General features: G+C 50.2%; 2 protein-coding genes across 2 annotated transcripts in view; both read left to right on the top strand.

Moving 5' to 3' along the window:
* Positions 1-25,711, top strand: part of LOC127585911 (class I histocompatibility antigen, F10 alpha chain-like) — a 603,397-nt gene that overhangs the window by 478,789 nt on the left and 98,897 nt on the right. The gene's annotated exons all lie outside the window — the stretch shown is intronic.
* On the top strand, positions 1,987-24,761 carry psmb8a (proteasome 20S subunit beta 8A). The gene is made up of 6 exons (XM_052043633.1): positions 1,987-2,160; positions 7,318-7,462; positions 12,695-12,806; positions 12,974-13,103; positions 17,951-18,155; positions 24,519-24,761. Exons 1-6 carry the CDS (start codon positions 2,023-2,025, stop codon positions 24,605-24,607), a joined length of 819 nt encoding a protein of 272 aa, XP_051899593.1. The 5' UTR covers positions 1,987-2,022; the 3' UTR covers positions 24,608-24,761.

Below are 25,711 nucleotides of genomic sequence, written 5' to 3'. Positions count from 1 at the left end.
CACGTCCCAACTCCTGTACTGACTGATGAAGGCCAGGGTGCTAAACACCTCTTTCACCACCTGTCTACCTGTGACACTGCTTTCAATGAACTATGCACTTATATGTCCCTCTGTTCCAATACACTCCCCTGTGCCTGACCATTCACAGGACAATCCTACACTGATTTGACTTTCCAAAATGCATCACCTCACTTTTATCTGTATTGAAATCCATTTGCCACACCTCAGCCCACTTCCCTAACTGATCCACACCCCGCCCCCGTAATCTGCGATAACCTTCTGCACTGTCAACAGCACATCCTAATATCATGTCATCTGTGCATTCGTGTCCAAATCATTTATATAAATAATGAATAACAAGGGTCCCAACACTGACCCCTGCGGCGCACCATTCCGAGATACAACCTTCAACCACCACCCTCTGCTTCCTACCTCTGAGCCAATTAGAATCCACCTAACTCGCTCTCCATGCATTCCATGGGACCTAATCTTCCACACCAGCCTGCCATGCAGGACCTTGTCGAAGGCCTCGCTAAAGTCCAAATATACAACATCCACCACCCTCCCCTCATCTACCCTTTTGGTTACCTCTTCAAAATACTCTGGAAGATTTGTCTAGCATGACTTCCCACACACAAAGCCACGCTGACTCCTCCTGATCAGACTCTGTCTATCCAAATGCTGGTAGAACCTGTCCCTCAGAATTCCCTCCAGTAACGTCCCCACCACTGATGTCAGGCTGACTGGCCTGTAGTTCCCTGGCCTGTCCTTGCTACTGTTCTCAAACAACGGAACAACATTTGCCACCTTGCAGTCTTCGGGAACTTCACCATGGCTAACGATGAAGCAAATATCTCTACAAGGGCCTCCACAATTTCTCCTCCAGCCTCCCGCAAAGTCCGAGGATGCACTCGGTCAGGCCCTGGGGATTTATCCACCTTAATGCACTGTAAGGCTGCAAATACCTCCTCTGTGGCGATATGAATGTTCTTGTTTCCCTTATTTCTTGAGCAACTGTGATCTCCTCCTCAGTAAACGCCAAGGAGAAAGGTTTGTTAAAAATCCCACCCACCTCCTATTGCTCGAGACCTAGGCAGCCCTGCTGATCTCTCAGGAGAACGTACTTTCTCCTTGGCCACGCTTTTACTCTTAATGTAGCTGTAGAACCTCTTAGTATTTTCCTTAACCTGACCCGCCAGATCCATCTCATCTCTTTGCGCTCCTGATTTCCCTCTTAAGGGTATTCTTAATCTTTTCATAGTCATCAAGGGATTCACTTGTCCCCAACCATCTAAATACAACGTACGCTTCCTCCTTGACCAGAGCCTCAATATCTCTCCTCAGCCAAGTTCCCTACACTTGCCAGGTTCACCCACCACCCTGACAGGAACATGTTGCTCCTCCACTCTTGATATCACACTGTTCAAAGCCTCCCACTTGCCATTCATCCCTTTCCCTTCACACAGGCTCTCCCAATCGACCTCCGCCTCATTCCCCCAAAAATTAGCCCCGCTCCAGTTTCGGAGCCGAACCTGTGGACCCGTCCTGTCCTTTTCCATCACTGATAGAATTATGGTCACTGGAGCCAAAGTGCTCCCTGACTGCCAATTCAGTTACTTGCCCTGCCTCGTTCCCTAAGAGGAGGTCCTGTATTGCCCCCTCCGGAGTAGGGCCCTCTATATGCTGACCCAGGAAACTTTCCTGGACACATTTCACAAACCCCACCCTGTATGATGACCAGAACTGTACACAATGTCCCAGGGACAGTCTCACCAAGGATGAGCTGTAACATGACATCCCAATCAGAGACCCCACTACCCCATCACGGACTGTACCCCAATCACAGACCGCAATGCCCTGTCCCGGTCTGTACCCCAAACTCTGCTCCAGTCCCACAGACTGTGTCGCAGACACTGGCCCAAACCCCGTTCGCTGTTCCTCGGCCCCAGTCCATGTTTTGCGCTGTGTCGGTCCCAGAGTTAGTTTCACTTGCGTTTTGCGGGGCGAGAGCTCTCCGAGGACATGGCGCTGGTGGATGTCTGCGGATTCCGGGACTGGGCTCGGGACTTCTCGCCTTTCGGAGCGAGGAGCCCGTGTCTGGGTGAACGTGGGGGTTTCGGGGTCGTGGCCGGGCAACTGGCGGTGCCGGTGGGGCTGGATGTGAGTACTCAGTGTTGGCTCGTCCTATGCACTCCGCGCCCGCTTCTTGGGCTGGGTCTGTGCTGGGGGAGTCTGTGCAACAGGGTGAGAGCGAACATGAGAGACTGCAGTGCGTTTGTGTCCCGCAGAAACTGTGCGTGTTGTGTGTGTGAGAGAGAGGGAGGGAGCTGTGGATTTGTCTGTGTGTGTGTTTCAGAGAGACTTGTGGATATGTGGGGGGGGGGGGGGGGGGGGTCGATGGCTTTTAAGAACAGACGGCCATTCGGCCCCTTGACCCTACCCGCCATTCATTGAGATCATGGCTGATTTCCCACAAACTCTGCCTCCACTAATCTCTGGGGCGGGGCGGGGAGCCGAGGGGGGGAGGGAGGGGAGAAGAATCCCAAATATTCACCCCCCCCCCGCACTTGGCATTTGAAATTTCTCCTCAACTCCACCTGAAGTGGGTGACCCCTTATTCTGAGAGTCTGCCCCCTGGTTCCGTATACCCCACTGGGAGGGGACAACTCCTGGGTGACCACCCCCTCGGTGACCAACTCCTGGGTGACCAACCCTTCAGTGACCATCCCCTGGGTGTCCATCCCCCCCATGACCACACACCATGTGCTTCAGGAAGGTCACCTCTCATTTCCCCAAATCCCAATGATTACAGGCCCAGCCTGTTCGATGAATCATCACAGTTAACCCCTTCATCCCAGGAGTCGACCTGCAGAACCCGCTCGGTATTGCCCCCGGTGTACCAGCACATGGTTCCTCGGGGACGGGCACCGAAACCAACCGCCCTCCTACAGGAGTGGTCTCACCAGCCACATGTAGAGTGCAGCCAGACATTTATTCTTCAACATAAGGGCCAACGTTCTGTCTGCCTTCCTCTCTGTTTCTGCTCTTGGCACACAGACATCTCTCTGGACATGCATCTTCCCTGCCTTTGTACCACTTGCAGACCCTTGCAGACACTTGCAGACCTTTGCACGGGTAGGGCAGGAGGTGTCTGAGGGGGCGGGTGGGTGGTCTCTGAGGTAGGGCACTCCTTCTGCTGTTAATGGGGTCTCTGCCCTCCCAATTCTTGGTCCCGTGCCACACACTCCTTCCGCACTCTGAGCACTCGTGGGCCTGAGATTCCCGAGGGTCAGTGGGGATGGGGCACTTCTTCACGGAGCCTTTGTGTACATCCTTGAATCTTTTCCTCTGTCCCACCTGGGAATCTCTCCGGTCTTGGAGAATGGAATAATGTGTCTGGCGTTGGCATCCGAGCAACATGTCCTGCCCAACAGAGTGCTGGGGCATTGGTCTGGGAGAGGTCACTGGTGTCACTCTGGGAGAGGACACTGGTGTCACTCTGGGAGAGGACACCGGTCACTCTGGGAGAGGTCACTGCAGTCACTTTGGGAGAGGACACTGCTGTCTGGGAGAGGTCTCTGTGGTCACTCTGGGAGAGGACACCGGTCACTCTGGGAGAGGTCACTGCGGTCACTTTGGGAGAGGACACTGCTGTCTGGGAGAGGTCTCTGTGGTCACTCTGGGAGAGGACACTGGTGTCACTCTGGGAGAGGTCACTGCGGTCACTCTGGGAGAGCACACTGTGGTCACTCTGGGAGAGGTCACTGATGTTGGTTCAGATATTACAGGTGGATTTTGGGGGATTTTGCAGTGGGTGGGGGGTTGGTATACAGTGTTGGTATATCTCTCCAGTGCCTTGAGGGTCATTACTCCCAGTAATGCAGGTCTCCAAAGAACACAGGCCAGTAGACCATGAGCTTTGAGCCAGGTGAGAGGCCTTGACCTTCAAATACCTCATTTCCAGAGACAGCTGAAGTGATTTCAGGATCTCACCTTCATTGCCCGAGTGCAGTGGGGACATTGCTCAGGCACCCATCCCGTCACCCCCTCAACCACACCCACCCACCCCGTCACCCACACCCACCCCATCACCCCCTCACGCACCGACACCATCAGCCCCTCACACCCCCACCGTCACGCCCTCATCCACACCCACCCACCCTGTGAACCCCTCACACCCCCCCCCACCCACCCCGTCACCCCCTCACACCCCCCCCACCCACCCCGTCACCCCCTCCTGCCCCATCCATGATAAACTACAGGGAGAGAGCGGGAGAAATGGTGCTGAGGCCAAGACTGGATCAGCCATGATCAGTGAATGCTAGAAAAGTCTCAAGGGGCTGAATGGTCTCCTGTTCCTTTTCTTTATATTTCACTGTGGTCACAATAAAAGTTTAACTTTCACAACTTGGTCAAACTTTCTGTAAATTCTGCATTGTCAACCTCATTTATTTCAATTGTTTATATTCAGAATCAGTAAGATTCAATAATACAATTTGTAAAATTAGGAAGCAGATTTACATGAAGATGCCCATTGAATCAGAACATACCTTCCTTTCCTCCTTTATTCACACACTTTTCAAAACTAAAACTAAACATAATTATGTAATTATGTAAAACTAAACATAAGTAAAGAGAGAATTCATTTCCACAATTAAACAGCCATTGAAAGCTAAATTAAATGCAAAACATTAAGGAAATGAGATTGACATCAGGAAAGGTTTGGAAGGATGTGGGCCAAACACAGGCTAGTGGGCCCAGTGTGGTCGGCATGGACCAGCTGGGCCGAAGGGCCTGTTTCCGTGCTGATTGACTCGATGAGGGAATTACATCGGTGCTGAGCCTGCCACTGCTTGTAGGCTCCAGAAAAATGAACCGTCAGTGCCACGACCAGAGCAAGAGGGAATAACCTCAAACTTACAGCTAGGCTGTGCAAGAATAATGTCTCCAGACGTCTAGTCCCACCAGGACAGCGGAGATCTGCACGCTCTCCCACTGCAAGTTGTGAAGGCAGCTGAGGGAGGGACATTGTTTGAGAGGGCAACTGAACTTGTCAAAACCCAGCCTGGTGGATTTTTGTTAGCTCAGAGCTTTCTTGTCAGAGACACCAAGATGAATAGTTTGTTGACCATTAACAGTAACAGGCCCAGGGTGCGAATGGGTTCTCCTGCTCCCTTGTGAGGCTTGTACCAGGTGGACCAGAAGTGAATTCAGTCTCTTGTACCTTGGTCACTAGTTTTATGAGGGTTTCTCCCCCTTTGTTTCCCATCAAACATAACACTTGCAAGGACCAGAGCAAATGGGCAGTGTTTTAGAAAATAATACTGATTAAAACTTTCTTGATATGGTTAACATTTGAGTTCATCACCTGAACTGATGAAGGTCCAGGCCCTACAGCACCCAGTCAGCCCTCCAGTCCCCAGGTCCATGTCGACCCATCCACACTGATCCCACTCACCAGCACTGGCTCTGTACCTTCTCTGCCTCGGTAGTTCAAATGCTCATCCAAATGCTTCTCAAACGTTGTGAGAGTCTGCCTCCAGCACCCCCCTCAGGCAGTGCGTTCCACATTCCGACCCCCCTCTGGGGAAAAAATATTCCTCAGATCCCCTCCAACCTTCCCACCCCTCACCTTAAACGTGTGCCTTCTTACCTTAGACACAGCTCTGCCATGGAGAACCGTTTCTTCCTGTCCTCCCTGTCTGCACCCCTCGTCATTTTGCACACTTCCATCAAGTCCCCTTCAGCCTTCCCTGCGCCAAGGAAAACAAACCCAGCCCATTGAGTCCTTCCTCACAGCTGAAACGTTCCATCCCAGACAACATCCTGGTGGATCTCTCCGCACCCTCTCCAGCGTGATCACGTCCCTCCTACAGTGCGGTGACCAGAACTGCGCACCATATTCCAGCTGTGGCCTAGCCAAAGTTTTGTAAAGTTGTACCAAGACCTCCCTGCTCTTCGACTCTGTGCCCAGCCAAGGAAGGCCAGAATCCCAGACATCCCCTTCACCACTCTGTCTACCTGTGCTGCCTCTTGTACACCAAAGTCCCTCTGTTTCCCAATCCTCCCGAGGGCTCCGCCATTCATGGTATACGTCCTACCCTTATTTGACTCCTAAAGTGCATCACCTCACATTTGTCAGGATTAACCTCCATCTGTCATTGCTCTTCCTCAGGAGGCTAAAGAAATTTAGCATGTCTCCTTTGACCCTCACCAACTTTTATCAATGCATCATAGAAAGCATCCTATCTGGATGCATCACGGCTTGGGATGGCAACTGCTCTGCCCGGGATCTCAAGAAACTGCAGAGAGTTGTGGACACAGCCCAGCGCGTCACAGAAACCGGCCTCCTCTCCATGGACTCTGTCTATACTTCTTGCTACCTCAGTGAAGCAGCCAGCATAATCAAAGACCCCACCCACCAGGGACATTCTCTCTTCTCCCTTCTCCCATCAGGTAGAAGATACAGGAGCCTGAGGGCACATACCACCAGGCTCAAGGACAGCTTCTATCCCACTGTGATAAGACTATTGAACAGTTCCCTTATACGATGAGATGGACTCTTGACCTCATGATCCACCTTGTTGTGACCTTGCACCTTACTGTCTACCCGCACTGCACTTCCTCTGTGATTGTCACTCTTTACTCTGTATTCTATTATTGTTTTACCCTGTCCTACCTCGATGCACTGTGTAATGAATTGATCTGTACAATCGGTTTGTAAGACAAGTTTTTCACTGTACCTCGGTACAAGTGACAATAATAAACCAATACCAATACCAAAAAGCTTGCCAGCGGATCAATAACATCCAGTGCCCAAGACAACCCTCCTCACTGTCAACACCACCAATTTTTGTCTCATCTGTAAACATACTAAATCATACCCTCTTATGTTCACATCTAAGTCTTTAAGGCTTTTGGCAGGCACGGTAGTGTAGCAGTTAGTGTAACGCTATTACAGCGCCAGCGACCAGGGTTCAATTCCGGCCGCTGTCTGTAAGAAGTTTGTACGTTCTCCCCGTGTCTGCGTGGGTTTCCTCCGGGTGCTCCGGTTTCCTCCCACATTCCAAAGATGTGCTGGTTAGGAAGTTGTGGGCATGCTATGTTGGCGCCGGGAGTGTGGCGACACTTGCGGGCTGCCCCCAGAACACTACACAGAAGATGCATTTTGCTGTGTGTTTCCATGTACAGGTGGTTGATGAAGATTTCTGATCTTAATCTACATAACAAAGCAGCAGTGGTCCCAGCACCAGTCCTTGCAGTACAGCAGTGTTGTTCTCCATTTGTTTATTTTCTCTACGTGAATCTTTTTTTTAGCCAGTGAAGTTCCTGGAACCATACGTGGAAGGTGACGAGGAAGTACAGATCAAACTGCAGCATGGAACAACCACTCTGGCTTTTAAGTTTCAGCACGGGGTCATGGTTGCTGTGGATTCCAGAGCATCATCCGGATCCTATGTCAGTAAGTTCACCTGTGGCTCCACGGTAGGCCGGACCCTCACCCAACGAGCAACGGGTCTTCGACCTGAAGCCTGAAACAGTTGTGTCCCGACTGGCTGCGTTTTCCTCACAATTCCTGGTTTTATTTAGGCAGATAAGTTAGATTCATTTTCGAAGAAATAACAGGGTAGAAATGCATTTATGTAGCTTGTGTTTTCTGAATGTCTCCCCGCTGCCATGTTCACAGAATTGGAGACATAAGAGTCTCGACCCAAAACTTCGACTGTCCATTTCCGTCCACAGATGCTGCCCGACGCGCTGGGTTTGTCAGCAGTTTGTTTATTGTTCCTGACCCATAATCCATGTGCTTGAGGCAGGCCGCCGTTCTGTGCAATGCCCAGCAGGAGGCCCCCTCTGAACCTGGATCACAAACCATGGACAGGCTCACTGCACGCGAAGCTAAGGTCTCCAGCAACCGATGTGGCACCGTGGCTGTGGCCATATCACCTCGTCAAGATTGGAAACCTGAGCTCCAGGCTTCGTGCGAGTTCTGTGCTGTGGTGAAGTTAGGCAGCCCCCTGCTCCTTGACCTCCCACCTGGGGTGCAATGCCCCAAGCACATTTGTTTGCATTTTCCTCACCAGCCATCACCGGGCAGCCCTACATGGAGCAGGAGGGTAGCCAGCAAAAATGGGTAATCTGTGTGCAGAGCCAGGGGATGTGGGCAGGGTCCTAGATGATTACCCCCTCATCCTCCATCTCTCCAAGGAGAAAAGCCCAAGTCCCCTCAACCTGCTTTCATAAGGCATGCTCCACATTCCAGGCAGCATCCTTGTAAATCTCCTCTGCACCCTCTCTATGGCTTCCACATCTTTCCTGTGGTGATGAAACCAGAACTGAGCACAGTACTCCAAGTGGGGTCTGACCAGGGACCTATATAGCTGCAACAATACCTCTCGGCTCCTAAATTCAATTCCCCGATTGATGAAGGACAATACACCGTATGCCTTCTTAACCACAGAGTCAACCTGCGCAGCCGCTTTGAGCATCCTATGGACTCGGACCCCAAGATCCCTCTGATCCTCCGCACTGCCAAGAGTCCTACCATTAATACTATATTCCGCCAACATATTTGACCTACCAAAATGAACCACTTCACACTTATCTGGGTTGAACTGCATCTGCCACTTCTCAGCCCAACTCTGCATCCTATCTATGTCCCTCTGTAACCTCTGACAGTCCTCCAAACTATCCACAACACCCCCAACCTCTGTGTCATCCGCAAACTTACTAACCCACCCCTCCACTTCCTCATCCAGGTCGTTTATAAAAATCACAAATAGTAAGGGTCCCAGTACAGATCCCTGAGGTACACCACTGGTCACCAACCTCCACTCAGAATATGACCCTTCAACAACCACTCTTTGCCTTCTGTGGGCCAGCCAGTTCTGGACCCACACTGCAATGTCCCCTTGGATCCCATGTCTCCTCACCTTCTCCATAAGCCTCGCATGGGGTACCTTATCAAACGCCTTACTGAAATCCATATACACTACATCTACTGCTCTCCCTTCATTGATGTGCTTAGTCACATCCTCAAAAAATTCAATCAGGCTCATAAGGCAGGAACTGCCCTTGACAAAGCCATGCTGACTATTCCTAATCATATTATACCTCTCCAAATGTTCATAAATCCTGCCTCTCAGGATCTTCTCCATCAGCTTACCAACCACTGAGGTAAGACTCACCGGTCTATAATTTCCTGGGCTATCCCTACTCCCCTTCTTGAATAAGGGAACAACATCCGCAACCCTCCAATCTTCCGGAACCTCTCCCGTCTCCATTGATGACACAAAGATCATCGTCACAAGTTCCGCAGTCTCCTCCCTCACCTCCCACAGTAACCTGGGGTACATCTCATCTGGTCCCGGCGACTTATCTAACTTGATGCTTTCCAAAAGTTTCAGCACCACCTCTTTTCTAATATCTACATGCTCAAGCTTTTCAGGCTGCTGCAAGTCCCCACTACAATCCCCCAGATATTTTCCGTGGTGAATACTGACGTAAAGTATTCATTAAGTACCTCCGCTATTTCTTATGGATCCGTACACACTTTCCCACTGCTGCACTTGATAGGCCCTATCCTTTCACATCTCATCCTCTTACTCTTCACATACTTGTAGAACGCCTTGGGGTTTTCCTTAATCCTGCCCGCCAAGGCCTTCTCATGTCCCCTTCTGGCTCTCCTAATCTCTTTCTTAGGTTCCTTCCTTTTAGCCTTGTACTCCTCCAGATCTCTAACATTACCGAGCTCTCTGTACCTTTTGTATGCTTTTCTTTTCCTTTTGACTAGATTTATTATAGCCTTCGTACACCACAGTTCCTGTATCTTATCATGACTCCCCTGTCTCATCGGAACATGTCTGTGCAGAGCTCCACACAAATATCCCCTGGATGTTTGCCACATTTCTTCTGTACATCTGTTCCCAATTTAATCTTCCAATTTCTTGCCTGAGAGCCTCATAATTCCCTTTACTCCAAGTAAACACCTTTCTAGTCTGTCTGTTCCTATCCCTCTCTAGTGCTAACGTAAAGGAGATAGAATTATGATCACTATCACCAAAATGTTCACCCACTGAGAGATCTGACACCTGACCAGGTTCATTTCCCAATATCAAATCAAGCACAGCCTCTCCTCTTGTGGGTCTATCTACATAGGACAATGTGTTCGGGGAAGGATACATTGATCGGCTGGAGCTGGAGAGGATTGTGAAGGTGGAGGTCTCAGCTGTCTTGGAATTCAGAAGGGTTGCTGAATGCCCAGGGCTGGGTGGGATCTATCCCAGAATTCTATGGGAAGGAGACAGCTCAGGCATAGACCAAGATTTTTGCATCTTTGTAAACCACAGCTTATGTACCAGAAGACGGGAGGGTGGCTAGCGATTTTCCCTTATTTAAAATGGGCATCACGGATAAGTCATGTAACTACAGGCCAGTTAGCCTTACGTCAGTGGTAGGGAAATCAGCGGAGAAAATTTTAAGGGACAGGATTTATATTCACTTGGAGAGATAGGGTCTGATTAGGGATAGTCAGCATGGCTTTGTGAGTGGAAAATTGCGTCTCACGAATTGGATTGAGTTTTTTGAGGAAGTAACGAAGCAAATTGTTGAGGGGATTGTGGTAGATATTGTCCACATGGACTTTAGCAGGGTGTTTGACAAGGTCCCACATGGTAGGCTGGTCTGGCAAGCTAAGGCATATGGGAGCCAAGGTGAGCTAGCAAGTTTCCGTGCTGTGTGACTCCATGTACACAGACATACACAGACAAGCACACACAGAGAAAGGTATGCAGAGATAGAGATGCATAGACATAAACATGCATGCGCAATCATGCCCACTTACATACACAAACGAAACATGATGCGGAACATAGAAACATAGAAACATAGAAAACCTACAGCACAATTCAGGCCCTTCGGCCCACAAAGCTGTGCCAAGCATGTCCCTGCCTCAGAAATTACTAGGCTTACCCATAGCCCTCTATTTTACTCAGCTCCATGTACCGATCTAACAGTCTCTTGAAAGACCCTATCGTATCCGCCTCCACCACCGTTGCCGGCAGCTCATTCCCCGCACTCACCACTCTCTGAGTAAAAAACGCACCCCTGACATCTCCTCTATAGGTTGGAGCCCATGGGATCCAAGGCAGGCTGGCTAATTGAATCCAAAGTTGGCTTGCAGATAGGAGGCAGAGGGTGGTGGCGGGGTGTTGCTTTTAGAATCATAGAGAGGTACAGTGCAGAAACTTGGGCCCATCCCATCCATGCCGACCTTGGTGCTTATCTATCCTTGTGCCATTTGCCTGCAATAGGCCTGCAACCTGCTACGTCTTTCCCATCCTGCACAGATGGCTTGGTCTCTGATTGGAAGCCTGTGACCAATGGTGTACCACAGGGATCAGTGCTCGGACCCTTGACGTTTGTGATATATCTTCACGTCTAAAAGTTGTGATTAGTAAGTTTGTAGGTGATACAAAGGTTGGTAGGGTTATAGATAGTGAGGAGGGTTGTCTAAGGCGAGAGCAGGATATACAGTAGATCAGTTGCACAGCTGAGTGGGGCTACGGCAGGAGGAACTTAATCCTGACAAATAGGAAGTGATGTATTTTTGGAGGCAAACAAAGGGATTACGTACACAGCGAATGGAAGAGCCCCGGGGAGTGTTGATGAACAGAGGGACCTTGTAAAGATCCGTAGATCCCTGAAAATGGCATCGCAGTTGGATAAGGTGGTGAAGAAGACAAATGGGATGTTTGCCTTCATCAGCTGTGGCAGAGAACATAACATGTTGCAACTTCACAAATCACTGGTGAGGCCACACTCGGAGCACTGTGTACAGTTCTGGTCTCCACACTGTGGAACGGATGTGGTTGCACAGGAGACCGTGCAGGGGAGGTTCACCAGGGTGTCACCATTACAGTTATAAGGAGAGACTGGACAGGCTGAGTTTGTCTTCCCTGGAGGGGGGAAAGCTGAGGGGGGACACGGCAGAGGTACGTACAATTATGAGGGAATGGAGAGGCTAGGTAGTAAAAATCTTCTTTTCATGGTGGGTGTCTAAGAGGACACATAGAGGGGGACGTTTCACACAGAGGATGCTTGGATTCTGGAACACACTGCCTGAGGAGGTGGAGGCCGTCACAAGGAGCATCCAGACAAGTACTTGAATCACCAAGGCTACGGACCTGAGATCAGTAAATGGGATGGGTGTGGATCGGTGAAATGGGTAGCATGGATGCTGTGGACCGAATGGCCTGGCTCTGCACTGTACTAGACTCTTGTATACCCACGTAGCCCCACACAACTACGCAGACAGTCCATGCATGTGCGTTGCTACCTATGTGCACACAGACATGCTGACACGGGTCATGGGCGAGCTGGGCCAAAGGCCTGTTTCCAGGCCGTGTAACTCTATGACTATCGGCACATACACACGTTAACACACCGGCATGCCTGAACCTTAACAGGTACTCGGACAGGTACATGGATAGGAAAGTTCAGAGCGATATGAGCCAAATGCAGGGAAATGGGAAAAGCTTAAATGAGCATCTTGGTCAGCAAGGACCAGGACTTGTTTCTGTGCTGTACTTCTCTGTGACTCTGTGAACCACTCATGTATTGTGGACATACAACAGGTGCACAAATAAATTCACACCCATACCTAATAATGACGTAATTATACTATTCTGTTTAGGCACTCAGGCATTCAAGAAGGTGATTGAGATTAACCCCTACCTGCTGGGTACGATGTCAGGCAGTGCTGCAGACTGTGTCTTCTGGGAGAGAATGCTGGCCAAACAGTGCAGGTAACTGAACCTAGACCTTGATTCACATCACTAAGTGTGACAGGATACTGTTCCAAGTGTTTCCATTATTTCATGCTTAGATGTTGATTTACTTTGCAGCAATTAATGTCACCTGAACATTTCATTATGTTCATTTGCTATAATTTTCTGAATCCGGTATTTTGTAGGATATATAAATTACGGAACAAGAAACGCATCTCGGTGTCTGCTGCCTCCAAGCTCCTGGCTAACATGGTGTCAGAGTATAAAGGCATGGGGCTGTCAATGGGCACCATGATCTGTGGCTGGGACAGCAAGGTACGTGAGGGATGGGGCGAGGGGCTGGGATATCGAGGCGTCACTCTAAGACAATTTTCCTACCAGAGATGTCAAGCAAACACGCAAGGATAATTATGGGCAAAGGGCAGGAAGTGGGACTGGTGGAGCAGTTCAGCCACAATGGGCCAAATGGCCTCGTGTGTTGTATCATTGTCTGGTTCTACTGAGACCATGGGGAACAAACTTGCTGGGAAATACAAAGTGTGTTAGTTTAACCTGTGTGAGGTGCTGCAAATGTCGTATATAAACCTCATTCATCATCATTATGTCTTTTTGGCAAAGTGGTTAACAATGCTTCCAGATCAACAAGACCTCGGCATTAAACATTGCACAGCGTTGGGTGATGCCAGAGGTCTAGGGACACTTACCTTACCTGTAAGTTTGTTAATTCTGAAGGTGTGTTTCCGTTGTCAATGAAAGGATCTATCAGGGATGTAGGTTTATGTCAGGATTGTCCATCCTGCGAAAGTATCTGAGGGTTTGCTCGGTTTTGCTGTTCTCATTAACGCTTCTCATCCAGGCCTGTTCCTGTGAAGGTTCTGCTGACGTTCTCTGCCCACGTCAGTGCAAGCTGTGGGGTCACTGACACAGGGAGTGACTTTCAAGGAGTGTTAGCTTCTGCACAGTAAAAAAAACATGCAGGGTTTTGGTGGGTGAAGGGATTTGTGAAAGTGGGACAAAGCAGAGGTACGTTTATACTTTAGGATAGCTGATCGGTATTGTTTCATAGATTTTTCTCCGAACTCAAGTGATTGAAACTAGGAAAGTGTGGTGGTTTAGGTTAAGGTATTAGCTGTAAATGATTGCTAACTAAAAAATTTTGCCAAATTAAATCAGTAAAACAGAACTCATCTAAGATCCGCAGGGCATGTGGTGTGTTTGGACCGCAGTAAGTGGGAGTTTGCAGACAATGAGGCTGCTGTGAGCAAACACACCTTCAGGAGGTGTCTCCTGTGTAGAGTCTTTGAACTACAGTGTGAGTTGGAGACAGTCTGATGCTTAAAAGGGATTTCTGGACAATTTCAGCCAGAATATAACCACACTCCAGAGGGAAGTGTGAGGTGGTACACTTTGGAAGGACTAACTCCAAGGCGGAGTACAAGGTAAATGGCAGGATTCTGGGCAGTGTGGAGGAGCAGAGGGATCTGGGGGTTCATATCCACAGATCACTGAAAGTTGCCACACAGGTGGATAGGGTAGTTAAGAAAGTTTATGGGATGTCAGCTTTCATAGGTCGTGTGCTCAAGTTTAAGAGCCGCGAGGTAATGATGCAGCTCTACAAAACTCTGGTTAGACCACACCTGGAGTACTGTGTCCAATTCTGGTCGCCTCATTATAGGAAGGATGTGGAGGTGTTGGAACTGGTGCAGAGGTGATTTACCAGGATGCTGCCTGGATTAGAGAGTATGGATTATGAGAGACTAAGGGAGCTAGGGCTTTTCTCTTTGGAGAGAAGGAGGATGAGGGGAGACATGATCGAGGTATACAAAATATTAATAGATAGAGTAGACAGCCAGCGCCTCTTTCCCAGGGCACCAATGCTCAATACAAGAGGGCATGGCTTTAAGGTAATGGGTGGGAAGTTCAAGAGGGAGGTTTTTTACCCAGAGAGTGGTTGGGGCATGGAATGCGCTGCCTGGGGTGGTGGTGGAGGCTGATACGTTGGTCAAGTTCAAGAGATTGTTAGATAAGCATATGGAGGATTTTAAGATAGAGGGATACGTGGGAGGAAGGGGTTAGATAGTCTTAGGGAGGTTTAAAGCTCAGCACAACATTGTGGGCCGAAGGGCCTGTGTTGTGCTGTACTGTTCTATGTTCTATGAAAGCACATGTTCAGGAGAGGAGATGTGTCACAGACAGATGGTTAGCGGGGATTTACGTGACACTGAGAGGGATATTTGGGCAATAAAGACCATAATATCCTTTTAACCTGCTCTTGTCACCCTTGTGTCCTCTATTGTTGTGACAAAACTCTGACAAAAACAGGTTAATGGGTTAAAGAAAAGCCGACGTTGAAGAGCTGAGAATAGAACCTGGGAAGATAAAATGAGCGATGATATCAGCAAACGGCAATGGAGAGCAACAGAGGGAAACTCTTAAACACTGCTCAACTGTGCCGAGGGAAAAAACATTCTGCCGAGAGAAAGGACAAACCGAAAGTGCGTGAGATTCTCAGATAAGTAGCCATGGAGGGGATGATCGAGGGTGAGGAAAGAGGCAGGCACGGAGGAGGCTACAACAAGAGGGAATGAATCAGTGATGCTAACGTGGGTGGGACGGTGAGTGGGGAGTGGGATGTAAAGAGGCTTCGGGGGGATGTGGACGTGGAGTGACCGGTGCAATATACTGTGAAACCCTGAAGTTGTCCGCACTGGTGCACAGAACAGGAAAGTGGAGTGTTTTATAAACGGTGAGTTATTGGGAATTGTTGATGTTTAAAGGAACCGGCGTGGCCTTGTACACAGTCACTGAAAACTGACATACAAGTGCAGCAAGTGATCAGGACAGCAGGAGCATTGGCCATTATCATGAGGAGACTTGAGTGCTGGAGTAAAGGTGTCTTACCACATTACACGGGGCCTTATTGACGCAACACCTGGAGTATTGTGGACGGTTCTGGTCTCCTTCCCTAAGGAACGATGTACTTGGCACAGAGGGAGTCAGCAAAGGTTCACCAGGCTGGTTCCATGGATGGCGGGTTTACCGAATGAGGAGAGATTGAGTTGTCTGGGATTGTGTTCTCCAGAGTTTAGAAGAATGAGATGGGAAATCATTGACATCACAAGACCTACCAGCCGTCAGGCCGCACCTGTGTGCAATTCTGGTCGTCCCATTATAGGAAGGGTGTGGGGGGCTTTGGAGAGGGCGCAGCAGAGGTTCACCGGGATGCTGCCTGGATTAGAGGGCATGAGCTATCAGGAGAGGCTGGACAAACTTGGGTTGTTCTCTCTGGAGTGGCGGAGGCTGAGGGGAGATCTGATAGGGGTTTTTATGATTATGAGAGGCAGAGATAGGCTGGATAGTCAGAATCTTTCTCCCAGCATAAAAATGTCAAGTACCGGAGGACACGCATTCAAGGTGATAGGGGGAAAGTTGAAAGGGGATGTGTGGGGCAACTGGGTGGAGACACATACACAGAGGCATTTAAGAGGCTGTCAGAAAGATACATGAATCTGCAGGTAACGGAGGGATATGGATCATATACAGGCAGAAGAGATTCAGTTTAATTGTGTTATGTTCAGTGCAGACATTGTGGGCCGAAGGGCCTGTTCCTGTGCTGTGCCGTTCTGTGAAACTTACAAAATACTCACAGGGCTGAAAAGGCTGGATGCAGAGAGGATGCGGTGTCTCGGGCCAGGGGTCAGTCTCAGAGTAAGGGTTTGGCACTGAGACGGGGAGAAATTTCTCCCCTCAGAGGGCAGTGCGCCTTTGGAATTCTCTGCTCGGAGGATGTGGAGACTCGGGCACTGCACTTATTCAAAACACCGATGGATAGATTCCGGAATATTGAGGGACTCAAGGGATATGGGGATAGAGCAGGAAAATGGTGCAAGGTCGGATATCAGCCATGATTTTGGTGAATGCTGGAGAAGGAGGCCACTCCTGCTCCTGTTGTGTATTACACACATTACACAAAGGGATTCAAAACGGAGTTACACAATTCCAGCGACAGATAGGAATTAGGAAATTACCAAAGTAATAAATCAAAACAGTGAAGCATTCTCCAGAAGCAGGAATAAAAAAGCAATGGTGCCAGGAGGGGACAGAGATTAGTGACTGAGACAGGAGAGAGATTGATCAAAAGCAGAGTATTAAAAGCAGAAGAGGTTAACCTTGTCTGTCCAGCTGCTGGAAGAGGCCCATGGTGGCCGAGTTCCGCGCTCGGTGGGCCCCTCAGGGGATCGTGTGTGTCGTGGACGAGAGGGATGCTATTTTGATCTGAAGTGTTGTGCATTGCGGTTGCGGGCGTAGTGTTGCACGGGTATTGGTTTTGGCTGGGTTGTTTCTTTCTGTAGTAGATGTAGCATGTTTGCTGTTGGTTGTTTTTTTGTAGTGTTTTTAACGAATAAACGTTTTGTACAAAAAAAAGGGGCAGTACTGATCTCTGCAGGCACCCTTACTGAGTTCCACGCTCGGTGGGCTCTTCAAGAGATCGCGTGCGTCGTGGATGATACCAATACGATTTTGATATGAAATATTGAGTGTTATGGTACCGGACGTAGTGACGTATGTGTGCTCTCGTGGGTGTCAGTTTACAATAATTTCTGAAGTTATGTAGTTGATTAGATGATCCTTTCTGTATTAGATGTGTACATTTGATATTTGTAGTCCTTTTAACTAATAAATGTTTTATACAAAAGAAAGAGGCCCATGGCCTGCCAACTCTTACACTCAAGAATGATCCCAACTCCCTTCAGGATCTTGTCACTGCTCTGAGTCCCATTCGCACAGTGCGCCTCTGACCACAGCCCAGTGAGTTAAACAATTCTGCCAAACCCAGACTGTCGGAGGAGATTACTGGGGCAGAACAATGGGGACGGGCCAGGCCAGGCCAGACCAGCCAGAGATTTACTGAACACTGCACCAAGCACAGGAGCAGAGGTTCCAGCACAGAGAACCTGGCACACCCACTGTGACATTCACGACCGAGGAACTCTGAGCAGGACTTGTAATCTTGCCCGGGTCTGTGACGAAGGTGACTGGAGGGGGAGAGACTGTAACAGTAACCTCCATTCACTGCTCGGACCAGACCTTACAACAGGGGCTCCACTGGTAGCAGAGTTTGACTGGAATCTGCTTGTTTTCGTTCTCCCCTTGTTTTGCAGGGGCCGGGCCTGTACTACGTGGATGACAATGCGCTGAGGCTGTCTGGCAACATGTTCTCCACTGGATCGGGCTGCAGTTATGCATACGGTGTCATGGACAGTGGGTACAGATATGATCTGTCCGTTCAGGAGGCCTATGACCTGGCACAGCGAGCTATCTACCACGCCACCCATCGAGATGCTTACTCAGGAGGCACAGTCAACAGTGAGCACAGTATTTTGCTGTTTGTTACCTGATGCGAATCACTGAGGGGAACATGAAATGGTCAGGCTGGAAGGAGACAATGTGGCCCCTGGCCTCTGGAAGACAATGCCCCTCAATCCCATCCCATCCTCTGCCTCTGCTTCCCACTCCCTGTGCTGCCCGTCCCTCGTTCTGCTCTTGTAAACGTAAGGCCTTCCACAGCTCCTGTCCGCTGTAACACCGTCCCGTTTCCCCTTCACCCCCGTGCTGCAGGTCTCCCGTGAAGCAAAGCCACCATTTTACGCTTCCTGCCTCTCTGTGGCTCCGTCCCTCCCTATCTCCAGCCTCCATCTGTCAGACGAACTCCCCAACATGTCGGTTTCTCCACTTCAGGCCTCCTGCTCATTTTCAGCCTTCCGTCCACCACTGGAGGTGGGGCGGTAAACCCCGCCCTTCCCTCTGAACCTCTCCCTCTCGTGGCATGTTTCTTAAGGCTGCATGGTTGCATCAAGCATTTGGTCACCTGCCCTCACGTCACCTTCTGAAGGTTAAAGTGTTCCTCTGAATACTTTCCTGGGGATGCTTTTGCTTTGGAAAGATGCTACATATATGTTATTTGTTTGGCCTCCCTCTGAAATAAGTCTTCCCTGATCCCAGACAAAACACTCAGCAGGTCAGGCAGCAGTTGAAACAGTTAATACTTCAGGTCAAAGACTCTTTGTGGGAACTGAGAAAGAGAGAAAACAAACTAGTTTTAAGTTGCAGAGCAGATAAGAGAGGAAAGGGCATATCGGTGGCAGGGTGAGGCCAGGATTTCTGTAGGGATTTAATGGAACTGTCAGAGGGTGATGTGTTGCAAATAGCAGGTCAGAACGTACTGATGGAGAGAGTAAAACTGAGCCCATGTCGTAGACGAATGACTTACAGCAGAAATGGCCAGTCCTGGTACAGAGAGAAGGAGCAAGTTATCTGAAATCCAATACTGAGCTCCGAAGGCTGCAGTGTGTCTGGGGGGGTGAGCTGTTCCTCAGGCGGGTGTTTGGCCCCACGGGGACAGTGCAGGAGGGATATGAAAGGGAGAGATAAGATCGAGGCAGGAAGGTTGTTTCCACTGGTAGGTGAGACTAGAACTAGGGGACATAGCGTCAAGATTCGGGGGAGTAGATTTGGGATGGAGATGAGGAGGATCTGCTTTTCCCATAGAGTAGTGAATCTGTGGAATTCTCTGCCCAGGGAAGCAGTAGAGGCTCCCTCATTAAATATATTTAAGGCACAGTTAGATAGATTTTTGCATAGTCGGGGAATTAAGGGTAATGGGGAAAAGGCAGGTAGGAGGAGCTGGGTCCACGGCCAGATCAGCCATGATCTTGTTGAATGGCGGAGCAGGCTCGACGGGCCGGATGGCCTCATCCTGCTCCTGTTCCTTATGGCAGAGACCGCTGGGTCAGAGTGGGAGTGAGGGTGGGGAATTAAAGTGGCAGCAGGGTCACTTCTGCGGCCTGTGTGCAGCTGCTCCCCACCATGATCACCCACTTGGTTTCTGCGCTGGAGGGGAGACCACACCGTGAACACCAAACGTTGTACACTGGAGTGAGTCGCTGCTTCAGCTGGACGGGGGGGGGTTTTGGGTCCCTGGGTGGTGGGAAGGAAGGATTTGAAAGGGCGGGTGTTGCTTCACCTGTGGATGCTGGGGATGTGCCATAAAGACAGGCAGCAGTTGGTGGGGACAGAGGACTGGACCAGGGAACTGTGGAGAGAGTGATCCCTTCGAAATGCTGAGAAACCTGGTGTAGAATCTTGTTGGAGCTGGTGGAAATTGTACAGGAAGATCCATTGAATCCAGAGGCTGGTGGGTGGAAGGGAGGAACCAGGGAATTGCTCTGTCCGGGAGGTGTGTGGGACAAAGCTGAGACGTGGTTCAGAGCTCTGTCCACGATGGTAGAGGCAAAGCCAGGGTTCAGGAAGAAGGAAGTCACCTTAGAGGCATCTCTGCTGACTCTCCAATCATCAGAGCAAATTTGACGGAGATGGAGGGACAGGGAGGATGGAATGGAGTCTGTACAGCAGGCCGGGAGGAGGAACGATTGCCAGATGGCTGTGGGAGGTTGCGGGCTGGTTATTGATGTCTGTGGCCAGTCTGTCCCCTGAGGTGGAGACAGAAAGGCTCGGGAGGAGATCACGTGAAGCTGAAAGCAGGGTGGAAATTGGCAGCAAAAGCAATGAAGGTTTCAGGTTCTGGGTGAGTGCAGGAAACAGCACCGATGCAGTTGTTGATGTACCGGGACAAGAGCTGAGGGAGGGGGTTGGGGTAGCACCTCAGGTAGGCAGGGCGTCCTGACACCTTTGATCTAGAGAAAGTGCGTGGGGTTGAAGGACAGGTTGATCAGTATGAGAACTCTAAACTGGTGTTCCCAATTTCCACACTGCCCTTCCCTCTATCCCTTGGTAAATGTTTTGATTTTTTTTAAGTTTTTTTTATTTACAGCGTAGTAACAGGCCCTTCCCGCCCAACGAGTCCGCGCTGCCCTTTTTGTTTTAAAACCCAAATTAACCCACCCATATACGTCTTTGGAATGTGGGAGGAAACCGGAGCACCCGGAGGAAACCCCCGCAGACACGGGGAGAACGTACAAACTCCTTACAGACAGTGATGGGAATCGAACCCCGATCGCTGGCACTGTAATAGCCTCGCGCTCACCGCTACGCTACCGTGTTGTCACCAAGTTGTTGCCGATACCAAAATGTGGTCCCTTATTGTGTTTTTTGACAGTCCGCTGCACCATCTTCATCACTTACAACAGGCCAGTGAGACATCGTTTGCCCAGACAAATCTACACCGGTTGTCCCGTGACAAACGCCCCCAGCAGTTTTCCCAGCACCACTGGTACCCTAATCCCTATCAGGGTTCTCCTCACCATTTTCAAACCGAGCTGTGACGTTTGCAACCCTCCAGTCCTCCGGCATCACTCACACATCCGAGACTATGGTCTGATCTCCTCCGTCTCCCTCAGTAACCTGGATTCATCCCGGCTGGACCGGAACACTGGTTAACTTTGAGTGATGTCACTTCCTTTCAGTTTCCACCCCCCCCCAATGCCTCTCCTCCTTGCTGCAACACTAACTTCATCCTCTCTCTGGTCCGGATGAAACACTCATTCGTACCTCAGCACCTTGTTCCACAACCCTTCTTGGATCTACTGGCCCCTGAACTCCTTCAATATCTGTCCATAAAAAGACCCTTGCATTCACTTCTAACCGGCTGTTAATCTTCCTCTGCCCTTCATCCTGCCCTCTCCGCTTTCCCTCTGTTCTCTACCTTGTACCTGGCATTTGGCATAAAATATTCTCTGTCTATTTTAATCTCTGTTTGCCTCGTCACCCAAGGAGAACTTCCTCTCCTGGTTGCCGGTACACTTGCCTTCTGGACAACCGTGGATACGAGCCAGTGCTCATTCCCCATTTTCCACCCCTCCTGCTCGGTCCCTCCTCACACCACAGACACTGACTCTCCTCCGGTTGGATACTCTCACTGTTGACCTTCGTTCCTCCCTTTCCACAGGCTGATTACATTCTGATCACCACCCCTAATCAGCTTCACCCTGTGCTAAATGCACCACCTTCCTCCTTGGCCCAGAGTTCTCCTGTACACAATGAAGGAATTCTTCACCTCATCTGTCCCTCACCCTCTCTCCACCCCGACCCACTTCCCTCACACCCTCCCTCCAACACCTACACACCTCCCCCACACACCCTCCCCCACACACTCTCACCCTCACACCCTTAAACCCTCCCAAACACACCCTCGCACCAGCCACCATACACCCTCACACCCTCCCCCCAACACCCACACACCCTCGCCCACACTTCCCCACACACCCTCAAACCCTCCCAAACAGACCCTCACACCCTCCCCCTCACACACCCTCCCCCACACACCCTCCTCCTCACACCCACACACCCTCAAATCCTCCCAAACAGACCCTCACACCCTCCCCCTCACACACTCTCCCCCTCACACATCCTCCCCCACACACCCTCCCCCACACACTCTCGCCCACACACCCTTAAACCCTCCCAAACACACCCTCGCACCAGCCACCATACACCCTCACACCATCCCCCCAACACCCACACACCCTCGCCCACACTTCCCCACACACCTTCACCCACACACCCTCACACCCTCCCCCTCACACACCCTCCACCTCAAACCCACACACCCCACACCCACACACCCTCCTCCTCACACCCACACACCCTCCACCCACACCCACACACCCTCACCCATTCCCCCACACCCTCTCCCACACACCGTCACAGCCTCTCCCTCAAACCCACCCCCGAACAGACATTCTCACCCCCCCCCCAGTACACACACACCCTCACACCCTCCCCCATACACCATCACACCCTCTCCCTCACACACCCTCCCTCTCACCCCCCACACACACACCCATAATATTACTGCTGGAGTTACTCTAACTGTACAGATCCGCCCGACCGGTCATTCCGCATCCCAGGGACTGCAGGAAATGACCAGCAAAACATCAGCTCCTCTCCTGTTCCATTGTTTTTGAAACCTCCAGCGCTCAACCCTTCTGTGGAACCGCGATTTAACCTGGGCCGACCTGAGTGGTTGGGTAATTTCGGGAAACCACAGCCGGGTTACACGGAGCAAGGAGCACAGAACAATACAGCACAGGAACAGGCCCTACTGCCCACCATGTTGTGCTGACCTAATTAGACTGGTAATTAAAGGCCCAACTAAACGAATCCCTTCTGCTTACACAGTCTGTATCTCTCAGTTCTCTGCGCATCCATGTGCCTGTCTAAGAGCCTCTTAAACCCCTCCGTGGTATCTGCCTCCACCCCCACCCCTGGCAGCACATTTCAGGCACCCAGCCTCCTCACATCTCCTTTGAATTCACTCCCCTCACCGTAAATGTACACCCTCTGGTGTTGGACATTTCGACCCTGGGAAACAGATACTGGCTGTCTACTCTATCTGTGCCTCTCACAGTCTTATAAACATCTATCAGGTCTCCCCTCAGCTTCCACCGCTCCAGAGAAAACAACCCAAGTTTGTCCAACCTCCTCCCATAGCACATGCCCTCTAATCCAGGCAGCATCCTGGTGAACCTCTTCTGCATCCTCTCCAAAGCCTCCACATCCTTCCTGTAACGGGGCGACCAGAACTGAACCCAATACTCCAGATGCAGCTGAACTAGTTGTATAAAGCTGCAGCATAACCTCCTGACTCTTGAATTCATTGCCTCAACTAATAAAGGCAAACATGCCGTACGCCTTGCCATGCCATATGCATCCCTAACAACCTGTGTGGCAGCTTTCAGGGAGCTATGGACTTGGACCCCAAGATCCCTCTGTTCATGTTGTGGGCAAGGAGCAGACATGTCGAAAAGTAGGATGGACTTTTAATTACCAGCAGTAATTTTCAAAAGTCAGTGGGGGGATGTTTCTGGGGAGCCCTCGGCATAAACCGGAATGATACTACTTCTATGTTTTCAGAACACTTTCTACCAACCACGGTGTTGTCTAGTGGTGCAGGGGGTCCCGGCAGTGAACGGGGGGGGGGGCACTCAGCAATGACAGAGGTGTGTGGAGGGTGGGGCTGGGGGAGGCACGGTCCCATCTAGCCTGAGAGCAAGCCCACCAGCCCACCCCTCACTGACAGGACCCACAATCACCCTGAAACCTCCACCAGCAGCCCACCAGATAACCATCTTCCCCCATACTGATCGCAGCCCAGGTGCACCTCTCGCTCCCTGTTCTCCCTCTCCGCGTGCCCGGCACAGGGAGAATCAGTGTGCGAGGGCAGGGGTGAGTGGGATGGAAAGGCTGAGGGGGGAGAGGAAGACTGAGCATGAAGTGTGTGAATTCCTCTCACTGAATTACCGTTTGCCCCTGGTCTTTCCACAACACGGTCTGTCTGAAACCTGCTCACAGACAGGACACTTGTACAACATCCCTGTGTGTGAACCTTTCAAACCAAAGTTGCAGGTTAGAAGGAAAAGAAATCCACAAGGTAACCCCTGTGTCACAGGGAAGTGGGGATGAAGGGTGAGATGGGGCTGTGTTCTTAGGAGATGGTCTGTATTGCAATTTACCATAACTCTAGGCTGTGTCATCCACGCACGTGTCAAGAAAAGTGAGTGAAACGTTCCATTTTGTGTTTATTTTATTCACTTTGTTTGCACAGATTTCAGAAGAGCAAATGTTTATTCTGTATTTTATACCACATTTATTGGTAGTGGTTTGTAAATTCTATAAGGGCAAGTTTCTGTTACCTGAACAGCTGTGATGCAGAGGGTCACCTGTATCAGGTGTATACAGCTAAATACTAACTGCATCTGCGTTGTTTCACAGTGTACCACATGCGAGAAAATGGATGGATTAAAGTGTCTCAGGAAGACGTTGGTGCTTTGCACTATAAGTACACGGCAGAGGTGCAGTGAGCCATGCGGAGCATCCACCCAGTAACGGCAACGCACAATTAAGGATAACCGAATCATTCTAATGCACCAGGAGAGGCAGGCGTGAACAGACCTGGGTTTGTGTTTCCTGACAGGCTGTGGCATTTGCAAATTTACGATGAAAAATAAACGTGCTCCCGTGAACCTCGCTGTGTATGTGATCATTTTATTGCATAGTGACACGGCAAAGCCGATACTTCCATTGTTACAAGAATCTGCCCCTGTTACTTCCATCCAGTCCGTAATTACAATCAAAATACTCACACCGTAGACTGGTCTTTAAGCACAGCACCGGTCAGCAGCACTTCACACAAAGCACCTCGTGGTCTGCCCTGCATCGTGGAAGACTAAAAACGGTTCTGGTTCTCCTCAGGGTATGGTAAGAGCACCATTCAGAATGGTCAGGCAACAACACAAAATGCCGCTCACTGTTGCCACACAAGAATCAATCTGCCAGGGATGATTAGTTTCCCTTGGGGGGTCAGTCCAGGACCAGAGGGCACAGTCTTAAAATTAGAGGGTACCGTTTAAAACAGATGAGGAGAAATTTCTTTAGTCAGAGGGTGGTGAAATTATGGAATTCATTGCCACATACAGCTGTGGAGGCCCGAACACTGGGGGCGTTTAAGGAGGAGATTGATAGGTATCTAATTAGTCAGGGTATCAAGAGATATGGGGATAAGGCCGGAAATTAGGGCTAGATTGGAATAGTTTTAGTTTAGCTCATGGAGCAGACTCGATGGGCCGAAAGGCCTATTTCTGTTCCTTTGTCTTGTGATCTTGTAATGAATCTCTTCCCTCACAACGTCTTCTCCTGTTGACCTCAGACTAATATTTAATAATACGCATTACCGAGAGCGGCAGTGGTAGGACACTCAGCAGTTTGGGGGATAGACAGGAGGTTCTGTGATCACGAATGAGACTCCAGGACGGTGAGTTGCCTCCCGGGTGCCGGGGGTCAAGGATGCCTCTGAGCGGTTGCAGAACATTCTCAGGGGCGAGGGGGAGCAGCCTGAGGTCATTGTACATATTGGTACCGACAAAAAACGTAGAAATAGGGGTGAGGTCCTGTAGAGTGAGTAGGGA

The sequence above is a fragment of the Pristis pectinata genome, chromosome 34 (assembly GCF_009764475.1).
Source record: "Pristis pectinata isolate sPriPec2 chromosome 34, sPriPec2.1.pri, whole genome shotgun sequence".
Taxonomy (NCBI): Eukaryota; Metazoa; Chordata; class Chondrichthyes; order Rhinopristiformes; family Pristidae; genus Pristis; species Pristis pectinata.
This window is presented reverse-complemented; position numbering and strand designations above follow the sequence as displayed.

Bases quoted from the DNA above. Each gene is read 5' to 3' on its own strand.
- psmb8a (XM_052043633.1), top strand. From the start codon at position 2,023: ATGGCGCTGGTGGATGTCTGCGGATTCCGGGACTGGGCTCGGGACTTC. The intron at 2,161-7,317 runs GTGAGTACTCAG...TCTTTTTTTTAG, and splicing joins CGGTGCCGGTGGGGCTGGAT to CCAGTGAAGTTCCTGGAACC. The intron at 13,104-17,950 runs GTACGTGAGGGA...CTTGTTTTGCAG, and splicing joins TCTGTGGCTGGGACAGCAAG to GGGCCGGGCCTGTACTACGT.